General features: G+C 30.0%; 1 protein-coding gene across 6 annotated transcripts in view; it reads left to right on the top strand.

The window, feature by feature from the left end:
- Positions 1-21,653, top strand: part of Rdl (Resistant to dieldrin) — a 236,832-nt gene that overhangs the window by 198,330 nt on the left and 16,849 nt on the right. For all 6 annotated transcript variants that reach the window (XM_011497464.1, XM_011497468.1, XM_011497465.1 and 3 more), the window contains exon 7: positions 1,033-1,317. In XM_011497464.1, coding sequence (XP_011495766.1) covers positions 1,033-1,317 — 285 coding nt within the window. The remainder of the gene's footprint in view (positions 1-1,032; positions 1,318-21,653) is intronic.

Genomic DNA, 21,653 nt, shown 5'->3' on the forward strand with positions numbered 1-21,653 from the left:
CACACCATTTAATATGATAATATAATATATAGAATTTAATTATTTAATTGTCGTTTTAATATTTCAAGCATCCTATGGTAACTGTTTTCTCTAAAAATTTTATTTATTTGCAATATTAGCGAATCAATTTGTTCTACTATTTTCACTTTTTTTACTTATTTACGAGTAATGTAGTCAAACAAACTTTCATGTAATACGCGTTTGAAAATGATTAAGTTTAATAGTGAAGAAGAAAAATTAACATTCAAAAGGAGTTTCAAACAAGTAATTCTCTAATTTACAATCACTTTTCTTCTAAGCGCGGAGTCTACCTGCAGAGAATGAAATTTCATCGTATCGAAATAATTATTTTTCATTATGAATCAATAAATCTTTCTTTCAATCGACCAATATTCTTCGTTCGCGAAATACATTTAATATAAACAATGATTTAGATTAAATTTATGGTCATTCGGTATCCCAAAATAACTTGTCGCAACAATGCCGTAAATACGGTCAATTTCTTATCTAACGGTAAAACTATTTACTTAGTAGCTACCCGTCCAGTAGATTTATTGAAGATAAATTTAGTTAATTTACTTTACATTAAACTACATAATTAATCCACAAATTACATTTATAACCGATATTATGCAAATTTCCATTATACGATCTTAATAATAAGCTTCTTAATTACCAGTTTTACTACACATTATCGTTAATAGAATTTATATACGTCAAATGCCACATTATAGTCTACAAATATATATAGACATATTGTAAATACGCCTTAAGCTGAAAACTTTGATGGACATGTTCGATTTGTAGACAGTGACAAAGCAGCGAGAGTTTTAATGAAGCAACCGAGCATCCCGTATCTTTATCAGAGATAATACTCGATATTAACGAAAGGGAATATAAAGAGCCGAAATGGAGGAGATAACGAGTTTGGCCGAGTCTTGGCCTGAAAGGAGAAAGGAAAAGCGGTAGAAAGCAAAGAAATTGTGCTTGCGAGGGGAAATCGAACACGTGGCTCTGTTGCTTAATTCGCAGGTAATTATTCGCGCTTGGCCTGTGAGATCCAGTTCGTACGCTCGATGGGCTACTACCTGATTCAAATCTACATTCCATCGGGCCTGATCGTCATAATCTCGTGGGTGAGCTTTTGGCTAAACCGAAATGCAACCCCCGCTCGGGTCGCCCTCGGAGTAACCACTGTGCTCACCATGACGACCCTTATGTCCTCGACTAATGCCGCGCTTCCCAAGATCTCGTATGTAAAGTCCATCGACGTATACCTGGGCACCTGTTTCGTCATGGTCTTTGCTTCACTGCTTGGTAAGTACGCAATTTATTAATTTACTCTATGTACTTTAAGCGCTTAGAGAAAAAAAATCATCAAAATTGCCGAAAATTTTGTTTGCCGAATAAAGAATAATTGAAAGCGTTCAAAGCTTTAATGTTCCACGTTCAAATTGTTTGAATTTTTTAATACCCTCGGATTTTTCTCCGCGTAAATTATTTAAATTCGTCTATTGTTTTTTTTTTTTTTTTTTTATATAATTTATTCGCTTATGGTATAGCACAAATCAAATATCGTACGTCGAATCTCAGAATGAAAACATTAAAAATTCGCTTATTAATGCGACAACGTCTTTATAGTAAAGAACAAGAATATCCCATATCAAATAATTACTTCGATTAGTTAGTATTTAAGCGAGAAAAGCTTAAATAATAATACAATTAACTTCTTAAACGTGCATTAGTGCATTATCTCCGCGATCTAACTCAAAATGCAATAAGTGAGACATTAAGACAAAGGCAAAATTTTATATATATATAAGGAAATTCATAATTATCAAAAAAAAAAAAAAAAAAAAAAAAGGAAAAAAAAACCAATGTACCTTATTATTCTTACGTAAAGTTTATTAGATTATTAGTAATGAGATCATTTGAAATATAGAAATTTAATGATTCCACGCCAGCCACCGAGCGAAAATCATGAAACAATCCATTTGAAAAATCCCGCACAAGCGAATGACATAAATCCGCACTTGCAATGAAAATGAAATACAATAGCATTAATAATACGATAAAAAGAAAAAATTATACGACCAAACCCCGTAGATCCGGAACATATCTCGACATAAAAAGAAAAAAATTTTCCCCTAAATGAACTACAAATCTGTAATGAAACGCATACGTTTAAATGGACGGAAGGCCAGAGTAGATCAATGTGCCAAGATGGCGATCGTCGATAGGGAGGAGGTTAGAGCCAATAGCGTGGCACGGATCATAAAAATCGAGCTATTAAATAAAACTTGCAGAATGACTGGAGTCCGTAATGGTTCGTTAAGTTTAGGAACGAGAGAATCGTGTGACGTCGCTGCTAGCCGTAGCGATGTCGTTAATCCAAACGAGCGTCCGACGCATATGTCCGATAAACTTGACGCTGTTTCGAATTTGTCAGCAGCTAAATAAGAAGCAGAGTTGAGCCAGGTGAAATTAAGGAGAGTATGCAAAAAAAAAAATGCGCGATTTCTACTGCGATTCATGCACAACGAGGACTGTCTTGCTTAAAAAAAAAAAAAAAAAAAAAAAGAGCGTACGACCGCCCGGTTACGAACGTGATTTTTGCGATTCCAATTCTATTGATTGGAGAAGACTTCTCATTTGCTGCTGGGAGCTTTAGTTGGGCTGTAAAAGTTACTCTTATCAACGAAGCACGATATTCAGCAAATGATATTCTTTTATTTAGAAGGCTTATAAAAAAATATATGATATCTCAGCCGAGCACGTACGAAGCATAAAGTAAACTTATCTGATTTGTGAAAGAAAAAAAAATAACGAGAATTGTTACGGATCATCTATGTCTTACAATTATTTGAAAAACTACCATGTTGTCGAGTCATGGGGAGTACACGCTCGAGCTATTGCATAAAAATGGCAAAATTACATACAAATTCTAATGATTATCGAATAAATATCGAATAAAATTATATTTCTATCGAAGAATCGCACAGGTCCGTCGCGTTGGTAAGAACTTTTTAAAAACTGGTACTAATATTCATATCAGCGTAGACTTTATAATTGCTGGCCAGACTATCTCGTCGGAATGAAGGTTATCCGTACTCGAATTATCAGATCAGCCATTTAATTTGGCCAATAATCGTAAAATCTCGGCCGCGTATGCAAAACCTTCGCGGGATTATCGGCATCGATCGGACACGAATCGTTATCAGCTCTTCGATGATTACATTGATTACGACAGGGAGGGGGGGGGGGAAGTACAGCTAAGCTAAAATTACAGAGCGGCTAAGACTTCCTTCGTACGATCCAACCGAACTGACCTCAAGTCTCTCTTCTCCACCCCGCAAGCTCACAATTATTTAGATCACATTGGATACGGTACAGCGAGGAAGCACGAAGCATTCGTGCGAGGCTCCCGCTGCGCTTCGATAATAACATCTCAACGAAAAATCTCCTCTCCCTCCCGCCCCACTCTCCATCCCTACCGCCATCCCTACCACACTCAGCCAACAACCCAAGATGCATTATCGAGATATCGACTTTTATAATGCCGCTATGCCGCTGCTAATAGCTTTTGCAAGCGATCAAAGATAAATAATCGTTTATATAGGCTTGTTACGGGACTATTTTATTAAAGCTCCATAGAGTTGTTAAATTATTTCAACATAATAAGATTTATAAGAAATACGAGTTTGTAGATATGACATTCAAAATTGATCGTTGGAGCTTGCGATATAATCGCAACGTCGTTTTACTTTTTCCTGCCATTCCATTCAATAGTATTCCTTATTCATGCGTAATTTGTCATTTTAATTATGCACGAAACGTTAATGCATTTTTATTGGTCGACGCAGGACAGGAGGAGGAGGAGGAGGAGGAGGAGGAGGAGGAGGAGGATGCTAATTAAACTTTGGTAGCAAGAGCGTTCTTTGAACAAGCGAAAGGTTTTAAATTTTACTTTAGACCAGGATCTGATTTTTCAATCGATCCAATATACCTTCTACACTATTTGAATTAACATCAAATGAACATTGAACTAATTTTATTTCCTTAATTAAAACGCTAAATTAAGCATTTGTAATTAATAAATGGCTTACAAAGTAATCAATAGCTTAAACATATTTATACGTGGTAAACTGCACATGAATTACGTAAATAATTATTTACATTGATAAAATTAAAAATTATAACGACTACTTTAATATTTATTAGAGAAAGTGGAAATGAAGAAATTGAAATACGATTGTTTGAATTTTGTTAATTGTTATTACCATTTTCATAAGGATATTAACTATAATATTATTATCAATTCTATTTTGATTATTAGAAATTTACTTTAATTAAACAAATAATATTAATATTAGGGTTTCGTTAACTTTAATTTAAATGAAACAACTATTATAATGAATTTATGTTTTCAAGTTTGTGTGACAAAATTTCATTTTAAATTTCATTCTTACTTTGTATTATGAATATTCGAATATTAATATAATTATCATGTTCGGGCGATATTTTAATTATTAAATTACTTCAGATTATAATGAAATACGACATAAAACTATTTTTTAAACTAGTCAATTTTCGCTTTTCATTCAAAAGTTTTTCATTCACGGACAATCCAGAAAATCATTGTAATTCTATAAAATATCTGTGAAGTTCTATTACTAACATCTATAATGTCGACGAAGCTTACTATAAAAAATATTTTGTTTTATTAATATATTGACCTTGAATTATTTGAAACCGTAATTTACGGTCATCCATGTACTTATAAAATCATTTTGTACACAATCAGATAATCAAACATTGAATATGAAATTACTAAGGATACCTCGAATCCATATTTCATACACAGATTTTCATATAATATTACGTAGCAATTACAAAAATTCATTAGGCATGCACAATTGGAAATGGAAAATTGCTATACGTAAAGCCAGGGTGGATTGTGCTTTTCTCACAGACGTCAAATTATCTACGCCGTTTTCCCGATATTACGTCCCAGTATAAAGCGAAATATAATCTACGATAGAGGAAGAGCAGTACGTCGGAGCTAACATCCGTTAAAATCCGTGCGAATTCGTAAAAAGACGAATAATACGTGATAAAATGAAGGGAGTTAAGCACAGTCTGTCAGATGCCGGGCGAGAAATTAATTTGGAAAAGCCTAATAAATGAAAACTGGCACGCCTCCCATCATCTCCCTTCACGACTACAGAGATTCGCATATGCGACTATTTGTAGGCCAGGAGGATAAATGCAATTGTCCGTGTTGCGAGTAAATTTGGGTGTCCGTCGCCTGCAGCTAAATCCCCAAAGTTTCATCTCCTGTCGATTAAACTTCTTGTCCGAATAGTACACGAGCTGGCTTTATCGGCTTAATTTATAATGTTTAGAAGTGCTCGCGAGCTATAAAGAGACTTAAAGCTTTCCCCACCTAAGTACTTTATGATCTCCAACAGTCGTACTTGTAGAGTTCCTCTCGAGTTCTCGCTGCCCGGCAATCGCAATATTAACCAAGTACTTGGCCTTCGTGGTCCAGCTCACAATCGAAAATTTCATGAACAAACGATATTTACCAGCCCCTATTTTATTAAGCCTGGAAAAATAAAAGATCGATGAAAATTCTAACTGAATGTGCCATTCATTTCCAAATAACTCCAACTTTACCTTCTAATTTTATAAATCCTTAATCCAGCATGCCCTTCCTCCCCCCCCCCCCATCGCTCCTCCATGAAATTCGCTTACAATATTTACAGTCGCTCTCGAAATTTCATTAACCCATCCAGTATTTCGAACTTGAGAAAGTATTTTCAGGTCTGAAAAAAAATTTCATTTAAGAATCGACAAGTACATATATATTTTTATGCATTCGTTTTCTCAATCAGATATTTATAGATTTTTTAAAATTTTTCCATCTTTTTTTGCGATAACAATTTTGTCGCTTTTGTATTTTACGTGAACATGTACATAAATATAGGAGACAAATATTTACGAAAATTTGAATAAATAAATGTAATAATAATGTAAAAGTCTTACCTAGTTTCGGCTATCAGACAAAAAAAAAAAACTTTTCCATCTATTTTTAAAAACATTAGTAAGAAATTTCGATGTTCAGGTTGGCATCCAATAAAATTTTTCACACGCAACTTGATTGGATTGTAATTTATTATTTATTATCGGGAAAATATCGGGAATATAAATAAGAGATAAAATAAATAATGATGATTTTAGACTTATGACTGCATTATAGCGCATATGTTAATATGTGCTGATGTAAATACGTAATAATCATTATTTCGTGTGCATATTATTTCTAATAATAAATATGTAAATTTGTTATAAATAATTTTCTCCCCGCTACGTCATTGCAAAAAAATATTATTTATGAAAATGCTCGGATTATGTAAATCATATCAAAAATTTGACGAAATTTTAGTAAAAAACGTTTTTACGTGACGAAAGAAACATTGTCCTGTTACGTCAGCAAACTGAACTAGATAAATTATATTTAACTGCTAAGGTTAAAAAATTAACTACGATAAAAATCAAAAGCAACTATATAAAAAATGCTGAATAACTCATCGGGAAAGCACGAAGGATAAAGGAATGTTTATTTTATTTTTATAGCTTAAACAATTGCACATTAAACGATAAAATATAGATCAGAAAAATGCATATTTATTACTCTCCGAATAAATCGATAGTTTTAAAAACAAATGGAGTATAGTAAATTTTATTTCAAATATCAGTTGTGATGGTAGAAAAATGTGATTTCTCAAAACAATATTGCAAACTCCTATAAAGAAATATTTTAATAATACTCTATTGTAAATTAGTAAAGTTTCGGTAACATTGTACCAAAATAAATATAATTAACGGTAATTAGCATCTCAGTTAATTCGGAGTTAACTGATAATGATGCTCGGTAAACAAGTGAAGCACACATAGCCTGTATACACAGCCTTTTATTCCGAATAACTACATAATATACACGTTCGTGCGAGTACTCCAAGTGTTCACTAAAATATGCACATCAAATTAAGTGCACACTGTCGCGTCATATAAAACACAAATGCGCAAAAACAGAGGTTGACACGGTCAACATAACGAATGAGCGAATTTGATTCTTCTGCCCACTGATTCTTCATTGTATTGTTCACTCTCGTGTATATGGCAAAACTCTTGAAAAATCCGCAAAACAATAACCGAAAGAATTAGCGGGACAGCCGCTGCGCCACTACATTTATGCGATTCCCTTTTTTCACGGCTCGGCCGTTGCTTACATTTTCGTTTTTTATTTTTAATTTAACCGTCAGCAAATCGAAATCGTAAAAGGGAAAGCGGAAGCGTGCGGTAGAACTTGGTTGAGCCGAATCACAATTTCGCGCTGCATCGCTTGAGCTACATTTTTTTCCTCGTTTCTCTCTCTCTCTCTCTCTCTCTCTCTCTCTCTCTGTCGCTCTCCCATACTCATATTATTTTTTTTTTTATTTCGCGTTTCTGCATCTCAGCTACGCTTCACACGCCTTTTTGGGCGCGCACGCAAATGTCAAATTTCAAGTGGCCAAGCAAGCGAAAAGAATTTCCTGATATCCGTACTTGAGCTTTTGCATGAAAAGTGGTACGCAAGTGCTTTCGAATTCTATTGAGCGTGAAGCCGTCGGAAATTTGAAAAAAAATATCTATAAGTTAGATATAAACTTTATCGCTTTATACAATACCATTTAATGCCATATGCAGTCAAGAAGCTTTTCAGTGCTAAGTTAAGTACTATTGATGAACTTGAACTTTTATTTACACGCAAAGACCTTTCTCATTCTATAGATTTAAATAAATTGACAAAATAATATCATCGATAGCAATAAATATTAAGATTATCAATTTTTAAATAATTGAAATTTTCTATCTGTATTCATTGTGTATTATAGAAACTAATTGAAAATCAATTATAATTAAACTAATGCATAATTAATGCTTAATTATTTATTTATTTAATTTATACCAAGAGGCCAAATATTTGTTACCTTGTTAACCTAAATGAAGTATTTTCTTCTATTAAGAATAACTAACCACATACCGAATTCTTTCTCGAGTAATTTGATATTATCTTCTCGTATTTAACTTGGTTTAGCGAAAACGATTTTATTTTTTTTATCATTTATTTTTCCAGGAAAATCCTACGTTTTATTAAATTATTTTCCATTATTACTCTGTACTCTTTACACGTATTTGTTTATCTAATTATTATACAATCTTTGTTTATTCAATTAGTGTCCAAGTTCGGAGAAAAGTAAAAATTGCCTTCATTTCCACAATAGGAAGTTTTCCTAAATTCTTCGATAGCCTTCTCCTAACTTCAGCTCAAATATCACTTTAATCATTATACAATATTCTAACATTATTTTCTCAATTTTCTTATTGATTTAATTCATTACATAAATTTCACAAAATCAAATTATATAATCAATCGTAATTTTGCTAATACATTAATGAAAATGATTATGGCTGATAAATATACTGTTTTAGTTAGTATTTTAGAACATTGTTTAAAATTAACTGCTCATCAAATTTCATATACACAACTTTTAAGTAGATATCTGCCTCATCTAACTCATCTTTATCACTCATAATTGTATAATTAATTTATGACATAATTAATATATCTGACAGAATTACTAATAATAAAACTATCTTCCTATTATTAAAGAAAATTTCATATTTTGGGAAGGAAATTAATTATAATAAGTTAATGATATAACAAAAATCATTTACTTAGAATTTATACTTGAAATATCAATAATTAAAACATTTCAATATTCGTTGATTATTTTGAAATACCAGTCATCGTTGTCAGTTTCAATATAATTTAATAATTTTAATAAATAGTTACAAATAGTTACAGATATAAAAATGATTTATCATAACATAAATAAAAAATTACAAAACTATGACGCTAGCTTAAGCGCTATTTTTGTTATAAGACTTTATTATAAGGCAATAAAAGTAATTATAAGAAAATATTTTTAATTAAGAGCTCGAATAAATTAAATTTCTTATAAAATAAAGTTGCACTTTTTTTTTTTTTTTTTAATATTTATCTACTTCGGAAGTATGTACATTCTCAAAGAAAACTTAAAAACTTTAACTTTTACTTTTTTATATAGAATATAAAATTTTATTAATAATATTAATATATTTGTATAATTTATTCATTTATTATTGCATCATTGTAAACATTAGTGTACAAAAGAACTTATTCTAAACATGCCGCTTAAATTTTGAATTATAAACATATAATATAAAATATTCTGTAAAAGCATATTCATTTTTAATAATAAATTTCATATTAAAAATACATTCAGAAAATGACGGGGAAAGCCATAGATTAGTATATAATGTAAAATTTATCTTTCACATTTACCAGTGTATAGAGAAAATAAAAATACGACTGCATCGAGAGTAAAATTTTAACAAATAGGAGATTTAATTATAAAAATATTAGTCTGTTTTCCAAAATTTTCAAAACACGTTAATTTTGTTTTTAATATGAAATAATGTGTGCTGAATAACTTCAAATATGACTTTAATATTATATTAAATAAACATGATTTATTTAATATTAATTTTCATTGTAAAATATAATTAAATGATAGAATTATTACAATACAGTAATATGTTGTAAAGATATATTTAATATATCTCAACGTAAACGTATCATATCGAATAAACATTCGTGTCTATTATTGATATATAAACGTGAAAAATGAAATTACCTTTATAAAGTTACATAATCATCAGAATGTATATACTATTTTTAATACTAAATTAAATCATTTTTATGATTTTATTAATACTTGCATTTCCAATGTATGAATTAATATGTTTATAACTTGCCTTTAAGAAGTTAATTGAAAATATATTAATTAAATTAACTAGAATTCCGATTACCAGTGCACCAGCTTGATATTAGTAAGAAAGCATATTTTGAATTCAAGATATTTTATGAGAATAAGAGAAGGAGGAAGGACGTGCGATGGCAGAAATGTCGATTGGATTATTTCGACAACTGTAGCGATACATGGCAAAGCGGCAGCTTTATTATCGAATTAGCCGTCGCACTTGAAAAAGAGAGTTTCAAGAGCTGTAAAGCGAGCTGGATAAGAGTTTATACAGCGTCTGCTAGCATTGATGAATAAATTAAAAATCACGCACGATGAACAAAGAAAAAAAAATAATAATAATAATAAAAGCGTGACTATTTTTACGAATGTACGTTGAGCATGCGTCATGTGTTGGTAGATTCGTGGATAATAAATAATAAATATAATAAATTCGTGGATCCATTTCATCGGATAAGGAATAGGCGACGATTCGATAAAATTTATATTAGCCAATAAATATACAAATATGGCAGCCAAGCTTAATTATAGTAACTAAATCTTCTGGAAGTAATTATTCTTCAAAAATGTTAGCTCTCGGTGAAGTTGCTCGAATGAGATGCATGTTTTTTCCAATATAAACTCCTACATCCGAATTGTGAACAAATTAAGAAATAATATTAGTATTTGATTATTGATTAGATGGCTTAATTAGTTCGATCCTTATTATAGCACTCGAGATTGAAGATAAACAAAATAAAAATAGTAAATTATTAAGGGTAAAAATAATTTTTTTTTCAAAGCTTATGTAATGAGGACACTACTTACTTAAGAAAAATATAATTTATAAGTAAAATACAAAGAAAAAGCTTTCAAAGTTATAAATTAGGTCGTAACTTTCATAGCAGACACAAACCTAGTGAGACTTTTATCATTTTGACAACACATTAACTCAAAATGGAAAAGCTCTTTAAGTTTACATCTTATAAAAAATGATAATTTTTTAAAATTGAGAAGAAGTATAATTGATACAATATTTAATTTCAATAATATTTCCGTAACAATCGTTTTATAATTTATATTTAGTTAATCATAATTTATTAATTGATCAAAATACATACAGATATAATATAATTGTCATGTAATGTTAAAAACTTTGAAGAATCACAAAAAATTCATACTATTTTGAATAATCATAAATAAGTATATGATATTATTCAATAAGCTGTATAATTTTCAATTACATCTGAGAAATGTTTTAAGATTTTCTTTTATTCTACAGGCCATAATTTTTTTATTTTCTTTTACAGATTTTAAAATATAAATGTATGCAAATGTGTGTGTTTTTTTACGTAATCTATATACTTACATTACGTATATTTATATTAATAGTTATTATTAATTTATTTTATTGATATAAATAATATTTATATTAACTATAGACTACGTAAATTATATTTCGCAACAAAATAACTTATTTTATACATATAATATATAATATTGTTTTAAAATATTTTTAATAAGGTAATATACATTAATAAATTATTTCCTCTCTCACTAGTTTTAATATTCAAAATACTAATTACAATAGCAATACGATCAGAAAGAATTAACAAATTCTTTGTTTGATTTCAAGATTGTTTAATAATAGTCGCAAACTGTTTAACGATATATCGCTATCCTTATTAATAATAAACTTTGTTTACATTGATTAAAAAGTGACTATTGGTTAAATAAAAACAGCGTTTCCGCGAAACGTCTTCACTTCGACTTTAAATAAAAATTATATGTTTTACTCGTGCTTGCAAGTGCTACTACCAATCCGAGTGTCACAATTGAATGTCTATTTGCAATAATAAAGAGCTAAAGGCTTAGCTAAATGGTCAAAATAATCGGCAAATATTCCTAATTCACGAGTGTATATTATGGTGAGCTCTAATATCTATAGATTTCATTAACAACAAAGCGAATTTCATTGAAAATGTTAGTTATGGGGTTCCCAGTGATCTCAGGTCTTAATAATATCGAACAAATGAGCCCCGGAACTCTGCGTCTTTGGCACTCCATCCTGCTTATGCTCGAGCAACTTATAATCCTTGGCCAACATATACTCCCTCAGACCAATCTACAGGAGCTTCTACCCCGTGGCCAACTGAGCCCGAGTTGCATCCTCTTCCCCAAACGTGCCTATGAACGATATCTCGACGCTGTCCTTGTGATACTTGTGGGTGTAGACGCCCTAGTTGTCCCAGCCACGACCAACGTAGTAAACGAAGCCATCGCCGCCGATGAGGAAATTTTAGCGAATGTCGAGCGAGGCATGGGATTCGATATGGGAAGTCTGAATCGAGGATATTTGCGGTATGCGTTGAGCTTTGCTGAAACGGCTCTTCGTGGACGTGTGGCTGATGACGACGTAGGGCTCGGGGACGGTCACCAGGTCTAGAAGCGCTTTCATCAATGCTTGCACAGATTGCAGGTTCGTTTACTTAAACTAGTACAGGCTGCTTTGAGTATCATTGAGGTCAGGTGGATGATGCACATTTATTTCATACGAATAATTTGCTTAATCAACCCACTGGCGCCGCTGCTCTATTCGTTGACAACCTGCGAGTGTGAAAAATCAACATTAATGCGTACTCCCCCCATTACATAAATAAAATTGATTAGGCATTTCTAATATGTACGTTTGTAATAATGGTATTGCGCAAAAAAAATGTTTACTTTCACGTTGAAATTAATTTCATTGTCTATTATTTTGAAATAAGCATTAGACAGCTCGAGACTTTTGCAAAATAAATGAATTATCATTCATTGTCAATGTTATCATTCATTATAATTATCAAATCCTTAGTGAAGGACAACATTTACAAAGTACTCTGACACCTGATCTTAGTATTTGGAAATTATTTTTATAGTCAAATCATAGAAGATAGATAGGGAGACAGAGACAGATAGAGATAGAGAGAGAGAGAGAGAGAGAGAGAGAGAGAGAGAGAGAGAGAGAGAGAGAGAGAGAGAGAGAGAGAGACAGAAAACACAAATTGTTAAGATATTCGAATTAAATGATTATAGCTTTTAAAAATTAACAGTTACTACTCGCAATTACTTCTACAAGCCTCGCGGTAGTCATATAACAAAAATCTCCGTATCAAGAAATCAATCAAAAGCTTACAAAATCACGTACACTATATAATCTTGAGCTCCACATTCGAGAGAAATAATTTTAAACGCACAAGCATACTAATTACTAAAAATCTACTAAATTCAAATAAAGAAAAAAGAATTATTTGAATATATTATAGCATCGCATTTATTCTAGCTGGAAACATCCTCATCGTAGCAAGTAGAGTAGCAATTTTTTAGCGTCACGCTCGTACCTCCTGGTGATTAATCATTAGCCGTCACATAAGTCAAAGTAATAAATAAAATGCCGAGAATGAGAATATAAAAGTGCAATGGCATTAACGATAGTAGCTTCATCGCTGTAAAAGTAAATTACTGCATCACAGAATAAGGTTCGTTTGTAAGTTGTAATTTAGAGAATTGAGCAACAACAATGATCTAGCGATTAGGCCACATTCGGCTTGATTTTCAACAAACAATATCGTATTATTCACCGGGATTCCAAGTGAAGCTGATTGAATTTGATCAGTGCCGAGTCTTGAAAGTTTAAACTAAAGCACTCGAAAGCCGAATAGAGCAATGTGCCCGAAGCAGCGGCTAGCAAACGACTGATGATAAAGGAAATGAGGAAATTGTATCGCCTACGCCACTTGCTTTGTCTCACTCTACAACTCGCCTCCAATAAACCGACTTGGCCGATTATCCCTTTTCGATGACAAATTGAGCTATTTCCTAGTGGATGGATTACAATGGACTTAAGGATACTTGGGGCTGCAATCGAACAATTATATTTTCGATTTATGCAACATTCGGGCAGCTCGAGAGAAGCAGACGAGTAATCGGTTAGATCGGTACACAATCGTAATTCTGGATAAAAATAAATTGACCGTTTAATATTTAATTTGTCTCGAGTATGCAGCTGTTGTGATGGGATGAAGAAATTTCAAAGGAATAAAAATAGGAATCCTATGATACAAGAACAGGAGATCCTTTCAATTAGCCATTGCTACCGATGTATTATTATACAACCGTTTATATTTGAATATTTGAAATGTATCGTAAAATTAAGGAATTTTTCAATTTGTACAGACTTTTCGATCAATTACAATAATGAAATTACGCGATAAAAATTCATAAAAATGTTTTTCTCTATTAAATTCTTTCATTAATGATATCACTAACTATCAGTCAAATATTGTGAAAATATATCTTGTATTAATCTAAAATCAATGCTAGCATACAACATTCAACATACAAGGTTACAATGCAAATACAGAGCCTTATAAAATTCAAATTCAAGACGCATTCGAGAGAGAATAAAAAACTTTCCATCATCGTTATTAATGTGGAAAATTTCTGAGCCCCTTTCCATCATCCTCTTAGACAAAAACTTTAATCCCATAACCCTTCGCATTTGAAGTAGTAGTAAACCAACCAATTTCAGTTAACGTCAATTTTCAAAGAAACTGTTTCATCTCCTCCTACGCCTATACAATTTTACGGATCATCACCTCACTGAGTAAATTCTCAAAATTACTCGGCCTCCAGCGGTAATTAGACGCCTCGTAAACGGCCGCGAAACTTCTCTCAACAGGATGTGCCTCGATGTGCCCACGCCCCTATAGTCCTTATATCCCCCTATAGGCTTATTCGCACACCAACGCAGAATACGTAATTCAACCGCACGTATGCTTAAGTACATGCACCGATACACGAGAGCGTCAAGATTAAATCAATCGTGCTTGAGAGAAATCACTCGACGTGACGAAATACGGGGCTGTCGAGAGAATGGGAAATTGTTGGCAATATACGTGAAAGATCCGGAAGATTCGATTCTTTACCTTTTTCCACTTGAATCTGCCTCTCATTCTATTTATGCGTACGTATGCACGTGTATGTTTTGTAAAACTTTAAAGAAAGTTTTATATTAATATCAACCTTAGGGATATAGTCAATAATAACTCTTGATGAGCATATTAATTTATATGATTTTTACCTATCGTTTATACATTCTTAAGCATTTATGAATCTTAGAAATGAAAATACGAGCAAATAAATGGTAAATAATTACGAAATTAGTATTTTTTATTTTCTCGCATTAAAATTGTGTTCTGAATTTTAAATAATATTTTTCTTTCATTATTTTCACATATTTTATTCAACGATCTATTCAGTAATATTTTTCATGCCATACACATTATTATTATTTATTATAAACTTGAAAATTTATTTATGAAAACATAAATATTTATATAATATTTAAATACTTATAGTTAAACTTGACAATATTAAATATAACATGAAATTAATTATAATGTCTTAACAATGATTAGCTCATTTATTATAATTATTACTTATATATTCCATTTATCATTAAAATATTGTCAGTGAAGAAAAAATTTAAATAATCATATTAGTATTGTCTATATTAAATTCTTAAATATACAATATTAAAAATAAACGTAAATATTTTGTCAACTTTATCTATATTATTTATCCATATATTCTGCATTAATCAAAATTGTGCCGCTTTATTAAAAATGATCGTATTTTTTTTTATTTTTTTATTACACTGTAATTTAGAAATTATAAATGTTTTTTAATATGCGATTTTTATATAAAATTGCATTTGGAGTTTTATTTTAAATGAAATATATAAACAATTACAGAAAATAAAATCAATTTTATTAGTTCCTAATATCATTAAGCATAAATTCATAAAATTTATTTATCATTGCTTATTTGATTAATATGAATAATATGATCTTTGTAACAATCTTATACAATCATAAGAAACTACGTAATAGTAAATGAAAAAAAAAGAATAATTATAAAATATTAGCTTAATTAATATTAGTAAAAACGTATTTCATACAGTAAACATTAAATATTTACATTTGAAATTAATGATTTTGTCAATATTTAATGTATTATTATTATATTCTATTTTTAATATTATATTATGTAAGCAATAATTAATTTTTTAATTGACTTTCAATATTTAATACAAAAAAAATCGAGCCACTCGATATAAATTAAACATACCTAATTTTGTTCGAGAGTGAAACGAAAATCTCTCAAATTATATTCATTAGGAAAATTTTAACAGCTATTATGAAAAGGGAATTATCAAACGGACATAAAAATCTAAGAAAGTCTCGCCAAGGTTGCTGGAGACTCGAAAAGGTTTGTACATCTGTGAACTCGTAAACAGCCACTTTATTTGCATTTGTTTTTCGTATTAAAGACGTAGTAATTGTTTTTAATGCAATGAACGACCCTTACGACTTTCCATCAAAACCCGGTTAGCTTGTTTACAAGAGTATATTTTGAGGCTTAAATTATTTGAAAACAATTGAGTGAAAAACATTTCTCAAGAATTCGTTATAACCCGAAACTCGGGACGTGCGACCTTCGGCAATCAGCGTCGCACGTGTGCCTTCAATGCCACAAGGTCATACGTATGCATTGTTGTCAAGTTCGAGACATCAATGTTGCTTGCTTGCATAGGCCAAGCGAATAAGACTTTTGACCAAAAATCACACCCATCACGATGAGTCCCGGAGAGGGGTAAATCTTCAACTTCACGCATTGCCGCCAGAGATGTCCACGTGGGCAGCCAAGGGCTGCCTCTGTGGAAAAGTCAATAAGAAAAAGGGCTATCCTGTAGAGAAGCGAGGGTCAGGAAGGAACTTTAGGCACCCTTACGAATTGGTAAACTAGTGACCAAGTAACTTGCGGAGATCCACTGACCAGAAAAAGATACATCAACCGTAGTATTCAATCGCCGACGGAAGGCCGATCGCGCACGTTTGTGTTTACCGCGTACTTTGTGGTAAATTACTCAAACGAGTATCAGATGAAGGTACTCCATCACTGTAAGTACACTGTCAGCGCAACCTCATTACTTTCTTGCTCGCCGATGGCAATGATCGGCACAACATCATAATTAAACGATTTCAAGAGCATCTTGTGTGGTGACACATCCCATACAAGAAACCGTTCGAGAAATCGCATCTTCACACTAGATTCAAGTAGATTCTACAACACCCATATGTAAATTGTGTAATAAATTGTATAATAAATGTATAATTAACCAACTCTCACGACTCTTGTACGGGCTTTCCACCTAACAATTTCCCGGGCGTCTGCTAGGGAGGACGGCAAACATAAGCTATTGAAGCATTGGCAGTTCGAGTCAAGAATTACATCACTATATTTCAAACACTAATCTTAAAATGAAAATTAAATCTAACGAAGCTCAGAATTTCACTCAACAATTAATAAATTATTTTCATTCTCATTGAAATGACCATTAATTTTAATAATTTGTTTCTCACAAATATATAAAAAATCCCTTACATTTAAGAAAATCTTAAACTCGAGATTAACCACTTTCCCGATGTCTAATGTAAACGTCACCTTAACTACAACCAACAGCCTTTCCACTTTTGTTTTTTCTTCTATTTTCCATGCGGACAATAATTTAATGATAATATAGTTTCTTGCTTTTATTCATCCTAGGAATTTTATAAAATAATTATCTATTCATTACATAAGTTAATTAAATTTAACTATTTTTTCATTTACTTTTCATGAACACAAACATATTTAATATTTATTAACATTCAATAAATTTATTATTATTGGTATGGTATTTGATAATATATTATCAAATATCAAATTTTATAATATATATATATATATATATATATATATATATATATATATATAATATGTATTTGATAAAATAATTATTTCATGTTATTATTCGTTCCTTAAGATTATATTCATTTATTCAGTTATTACATCTATCCATACTTATATATTTATTATTCTAGATATTAATTATTTTGTGTATTCAAAGGTTTTAAGGTTTTAAATAAAACTTATCTAACAGATCTTCAAAAGATTTTAAAACTCCTACTACTTATAACTTTTTTCCACTAGCAATTGCTCCATTGTTTCATATTAAATTTTTATACGTAGACATATTCTGTATATTTTTCTCGTGCTTATTAAACTTCTATAATCATACTGAAATTTTATTATTACTACTCGTATTCATTTACTATTAATTATACTGTTATTAATATATTAAAATATCAATATTAAATAACAATGAAATTTCATAAAATAGAAATTGAACGATTAGTTTTAGTAAAATTAAAAATTTAATAAGTTACATATTAATGTTCACATTTATTCATTTTATAAATTAATGACTTTTATTCATACAATTTCTATAACGTTTAATAAAATTTTACATATAATTTTATATATTTATTTATATTTTCTATATGCTACATATGAATTTCTTGGCTTAAGCAATAATACGAAATACAAAAAAATAATATTTCTTATTTATTTTGAGATTCTAAATAATTAATTGAGGCTAATATTACGTTTTATTTATTATTTAAATTAATTTTTACATTCTTAACATCACACGCGTAATTTAATGAATCATTTATATATTATTTTTATATAGTATTGTTCTTGTAGTATGATTATCATAATTCCTAAAGAAGATAGAAATTCTTTTTAATTTTCTTCCATAAACTATTTATAAAAAACTATACATAGGATATTTTGGATGGACTTGAAAGATTTTCCTTAAAAAAGATTCTACTTTGTTAATAAAATATAGTTTAAAAGTGGATTCTAAATAATTCCTTCACCAAAAATGTATCTTTTCAAAAAAAGATTTTTTACTAAATGCGTTATTAAATCGTTTGTTGTTTTATTGAATTTCGTAGAATAAATTTTCTTTTGTTTTCTCGGAGCCCTTTTCGAATTTAAAATATTAAAATTAATATTATTTGATCGTTTAATGCCTAGTAGCATCTAGTTGAATTTTTTCATAATTTGAAACTGTACTTTTAATCTCATAATAAAAACTTTTAATTGATAAATTTCGAATGAATAAATTATATTAATATAATTATCAGAATTGTTTTAAAATAAAAATTATTCTTTAATAATATTATGATACTTTAACATTATGCAAATTTATTATGATCTGTTACACGAAGTAGTTTTTTTAAATTCATAAAAACCACTAAGTTAATAAAAACTATTTAAAATACATAACAGTTTTAACAGAGGCTAAAGTAAATAAATTAAAAAGCAATTGATACTGAGATTGAATTTCTAATATTATTATTAGTTTTCATTATCAGTTTTTATTCATTATAAACTTTATTATAATTTATTGCAAATGACTGGAATCTATAATCCTCTTAATCTCTCTCTCTCTCTCTCTCTCTCTCTCTCTCTCTCTCTCTCTCTCTCTCTCTTATATATATATATTTTATTTCTCTACATAAACTTTATTATAATTTATTGCAAATGACTGGAATCTATAATCCTCTTAATCTCTCTCTCTCTCTCTCTCTCTCTCTCTCTCTCTCTCTCATATATATATATATTATTCGTCTGAACAAAACTTGTGCTAGAATAGTATTTTCAAAACTTAATTGTACCTTATATTTTTTTGGTTTTTCTTTTTTATTTTTTATTTATATTTGTTGCAAGCCACTTAAAAATACAATAATGAATAAGATATAGTATAAAATGAAAATAAGACGTTTGACTTTAAAACCTGATACTCCTTTTTTCACTTATAGCTACATAGTTACATATGCATTGTTATTTGAATCATCGTTATCTCTTTATCGTAACACGAAGTCAAACGTGTATCACATCACATTTATACTAATATTCAAATTAAATGTAAAAGCGTTGGAGAAAAGGACAGACATAAAATGGATACCATAAAAGAACGATATTTTCATTACTTTAAAATAAAACAACAACTTTTATATTCTTAATTCTTTATGTTGGTATTTTTTTCATTATATTTAATCATTTATTGACAGCTAATAATCATAGATGGAGCGTATATGAAAATATACTTATTTTCGTCATGAACTTCTAATAATTAGTTATGTATTCTTTAAAATATAGGTTATATTTATTTATGATGCATATCTTTTTATATCAAAATCAATATTTCTTAACAAGTTGGAGAATAAATCTTAGTTATAAATTTAAAAACAGCTGTTTTAGTAGTGCAGAAAAGGGAAAAATTTTATTAATACTTAATTAATAGAAATAATGACTATGGGGCTTATATGTAATAAATACAAGTATAAATATTAAAATCTATACTTGCAATGTTTGTCATAAGGTCTACTAAGTACAAAAAATTAATCTTGTGTAATTCTATAGAATTATAAATAATATTTTACTATTGCTAATTATTCCTTGTTCATAGTCTACTTATCATTCACCTAATAATCTAAGCTCTAATAATCTATATGTCTAGACTATTTATCAACGGACGCTCTTTTTATTATTAATGATTTGCGGTTGTAGTGTGGAATGTGAAGCATCTAGTTTTCTTGGAATCTCATTTAAAACGAAATTTAATACTAATAATCGTTATTCTTTAAGTCATAACATTTTCTTACATCTTTCCGAATCTATATATAATATTCTCTTGAATTGCATTTTGGCATCTTTAATTTATCACTATTATTTCTAATATATTTATTATCAAATTATCGCCGGAACCTCTACTTTACAAAATAATGAAGGTATTCGGCTCCTTCACCCACGGTATTCATTACCCTCTTACTCTTACTCTTCTTATCTACTGCATACGGGATCGGCATTAATTTTCTTGCTCCATTCTTCTCGACTTTCTTCTTTCCAACCATCAATTTTATTTAAATTTTACTTAATTTATACAATCGTAAAATATGCAATATAATATTTAAGTGAGTTGATGCAATAATTTATGAACGTTATTAAATCTCTATATCAACTATTAATTTTTTTCCTTTCTTCCTTATTTTACAACCATCTTTCAATGATTGTCTTATACGTGCGATCATTCGTTTATTTAAAACCTATCAAACACACGCGCGCACCTATGCGCACAGAGCAAGGCCCACGCACGTGCGCACTCACTCACTCCCTTTCGTTCTCTCGACATGTTAAGTGTCGATGCATATAACAAAATGGATTCCAGAATGATCGAGCACAAGAGAGTAATGCAATTCTACTCCGCGTTGTCACGAAAATTCGACTAGACAAGGAGCACACTATTCTACGAAGATGCACCGTACACGTCTTCGTAACAAGTGTTTATATCTATCTGTATTTTGCGTATAAAGTGACTCATTGATCGGATAAGTCGAATCTCTTGCTTGAATATGTAGAACTCTGATCTTATTAAAGTTAAGCTCATATTTAAAACATCGTGAATTTAAATAAGCGATGTTACGACACATGAATCACGATGACATGATTTATTGTGCCGCGGAAAATTTACAATCAAATTTCGTACTCACGAAGTGTTAGGAATTCCAGAATTAGAAGTTGAATCCTTAATTCCTAACTTTAAAATGAAAGTTCAGTTTAGCGTCGTAAAAACTAATAAAGGTAATCCTAAAAATATTTTTACAAAAAAGAATGTCCTTGACAATTTATATCTTTACAAATTAATATATTTGTAAATAAAAATAAATACAAGGTCCGATTACTTATATTATGAATGCAGGGTAAGTAAATTATTTTTCACCTCTCTTGAGCCAAATTTTGCGTACATTACAATTTTATTTGATAAAT

The sequence above is a fragment of the Ceratosolen solmsi genome, unplaced genomic scaffold (genome assembly GCF_000503995.2).
Source record: "Ceratosolen solmsi marchali unplaced genomic scaffold, CerSol_1.0 scaffold47, whole genome shotgun sequence".
NCBI classification, from domain to species: Eukaryota; Metazoa; Arthropoda; class Insecta; order Hymenoptera; family Agaonidae; genus Ceratosolen; species Ceratosolen solmsi.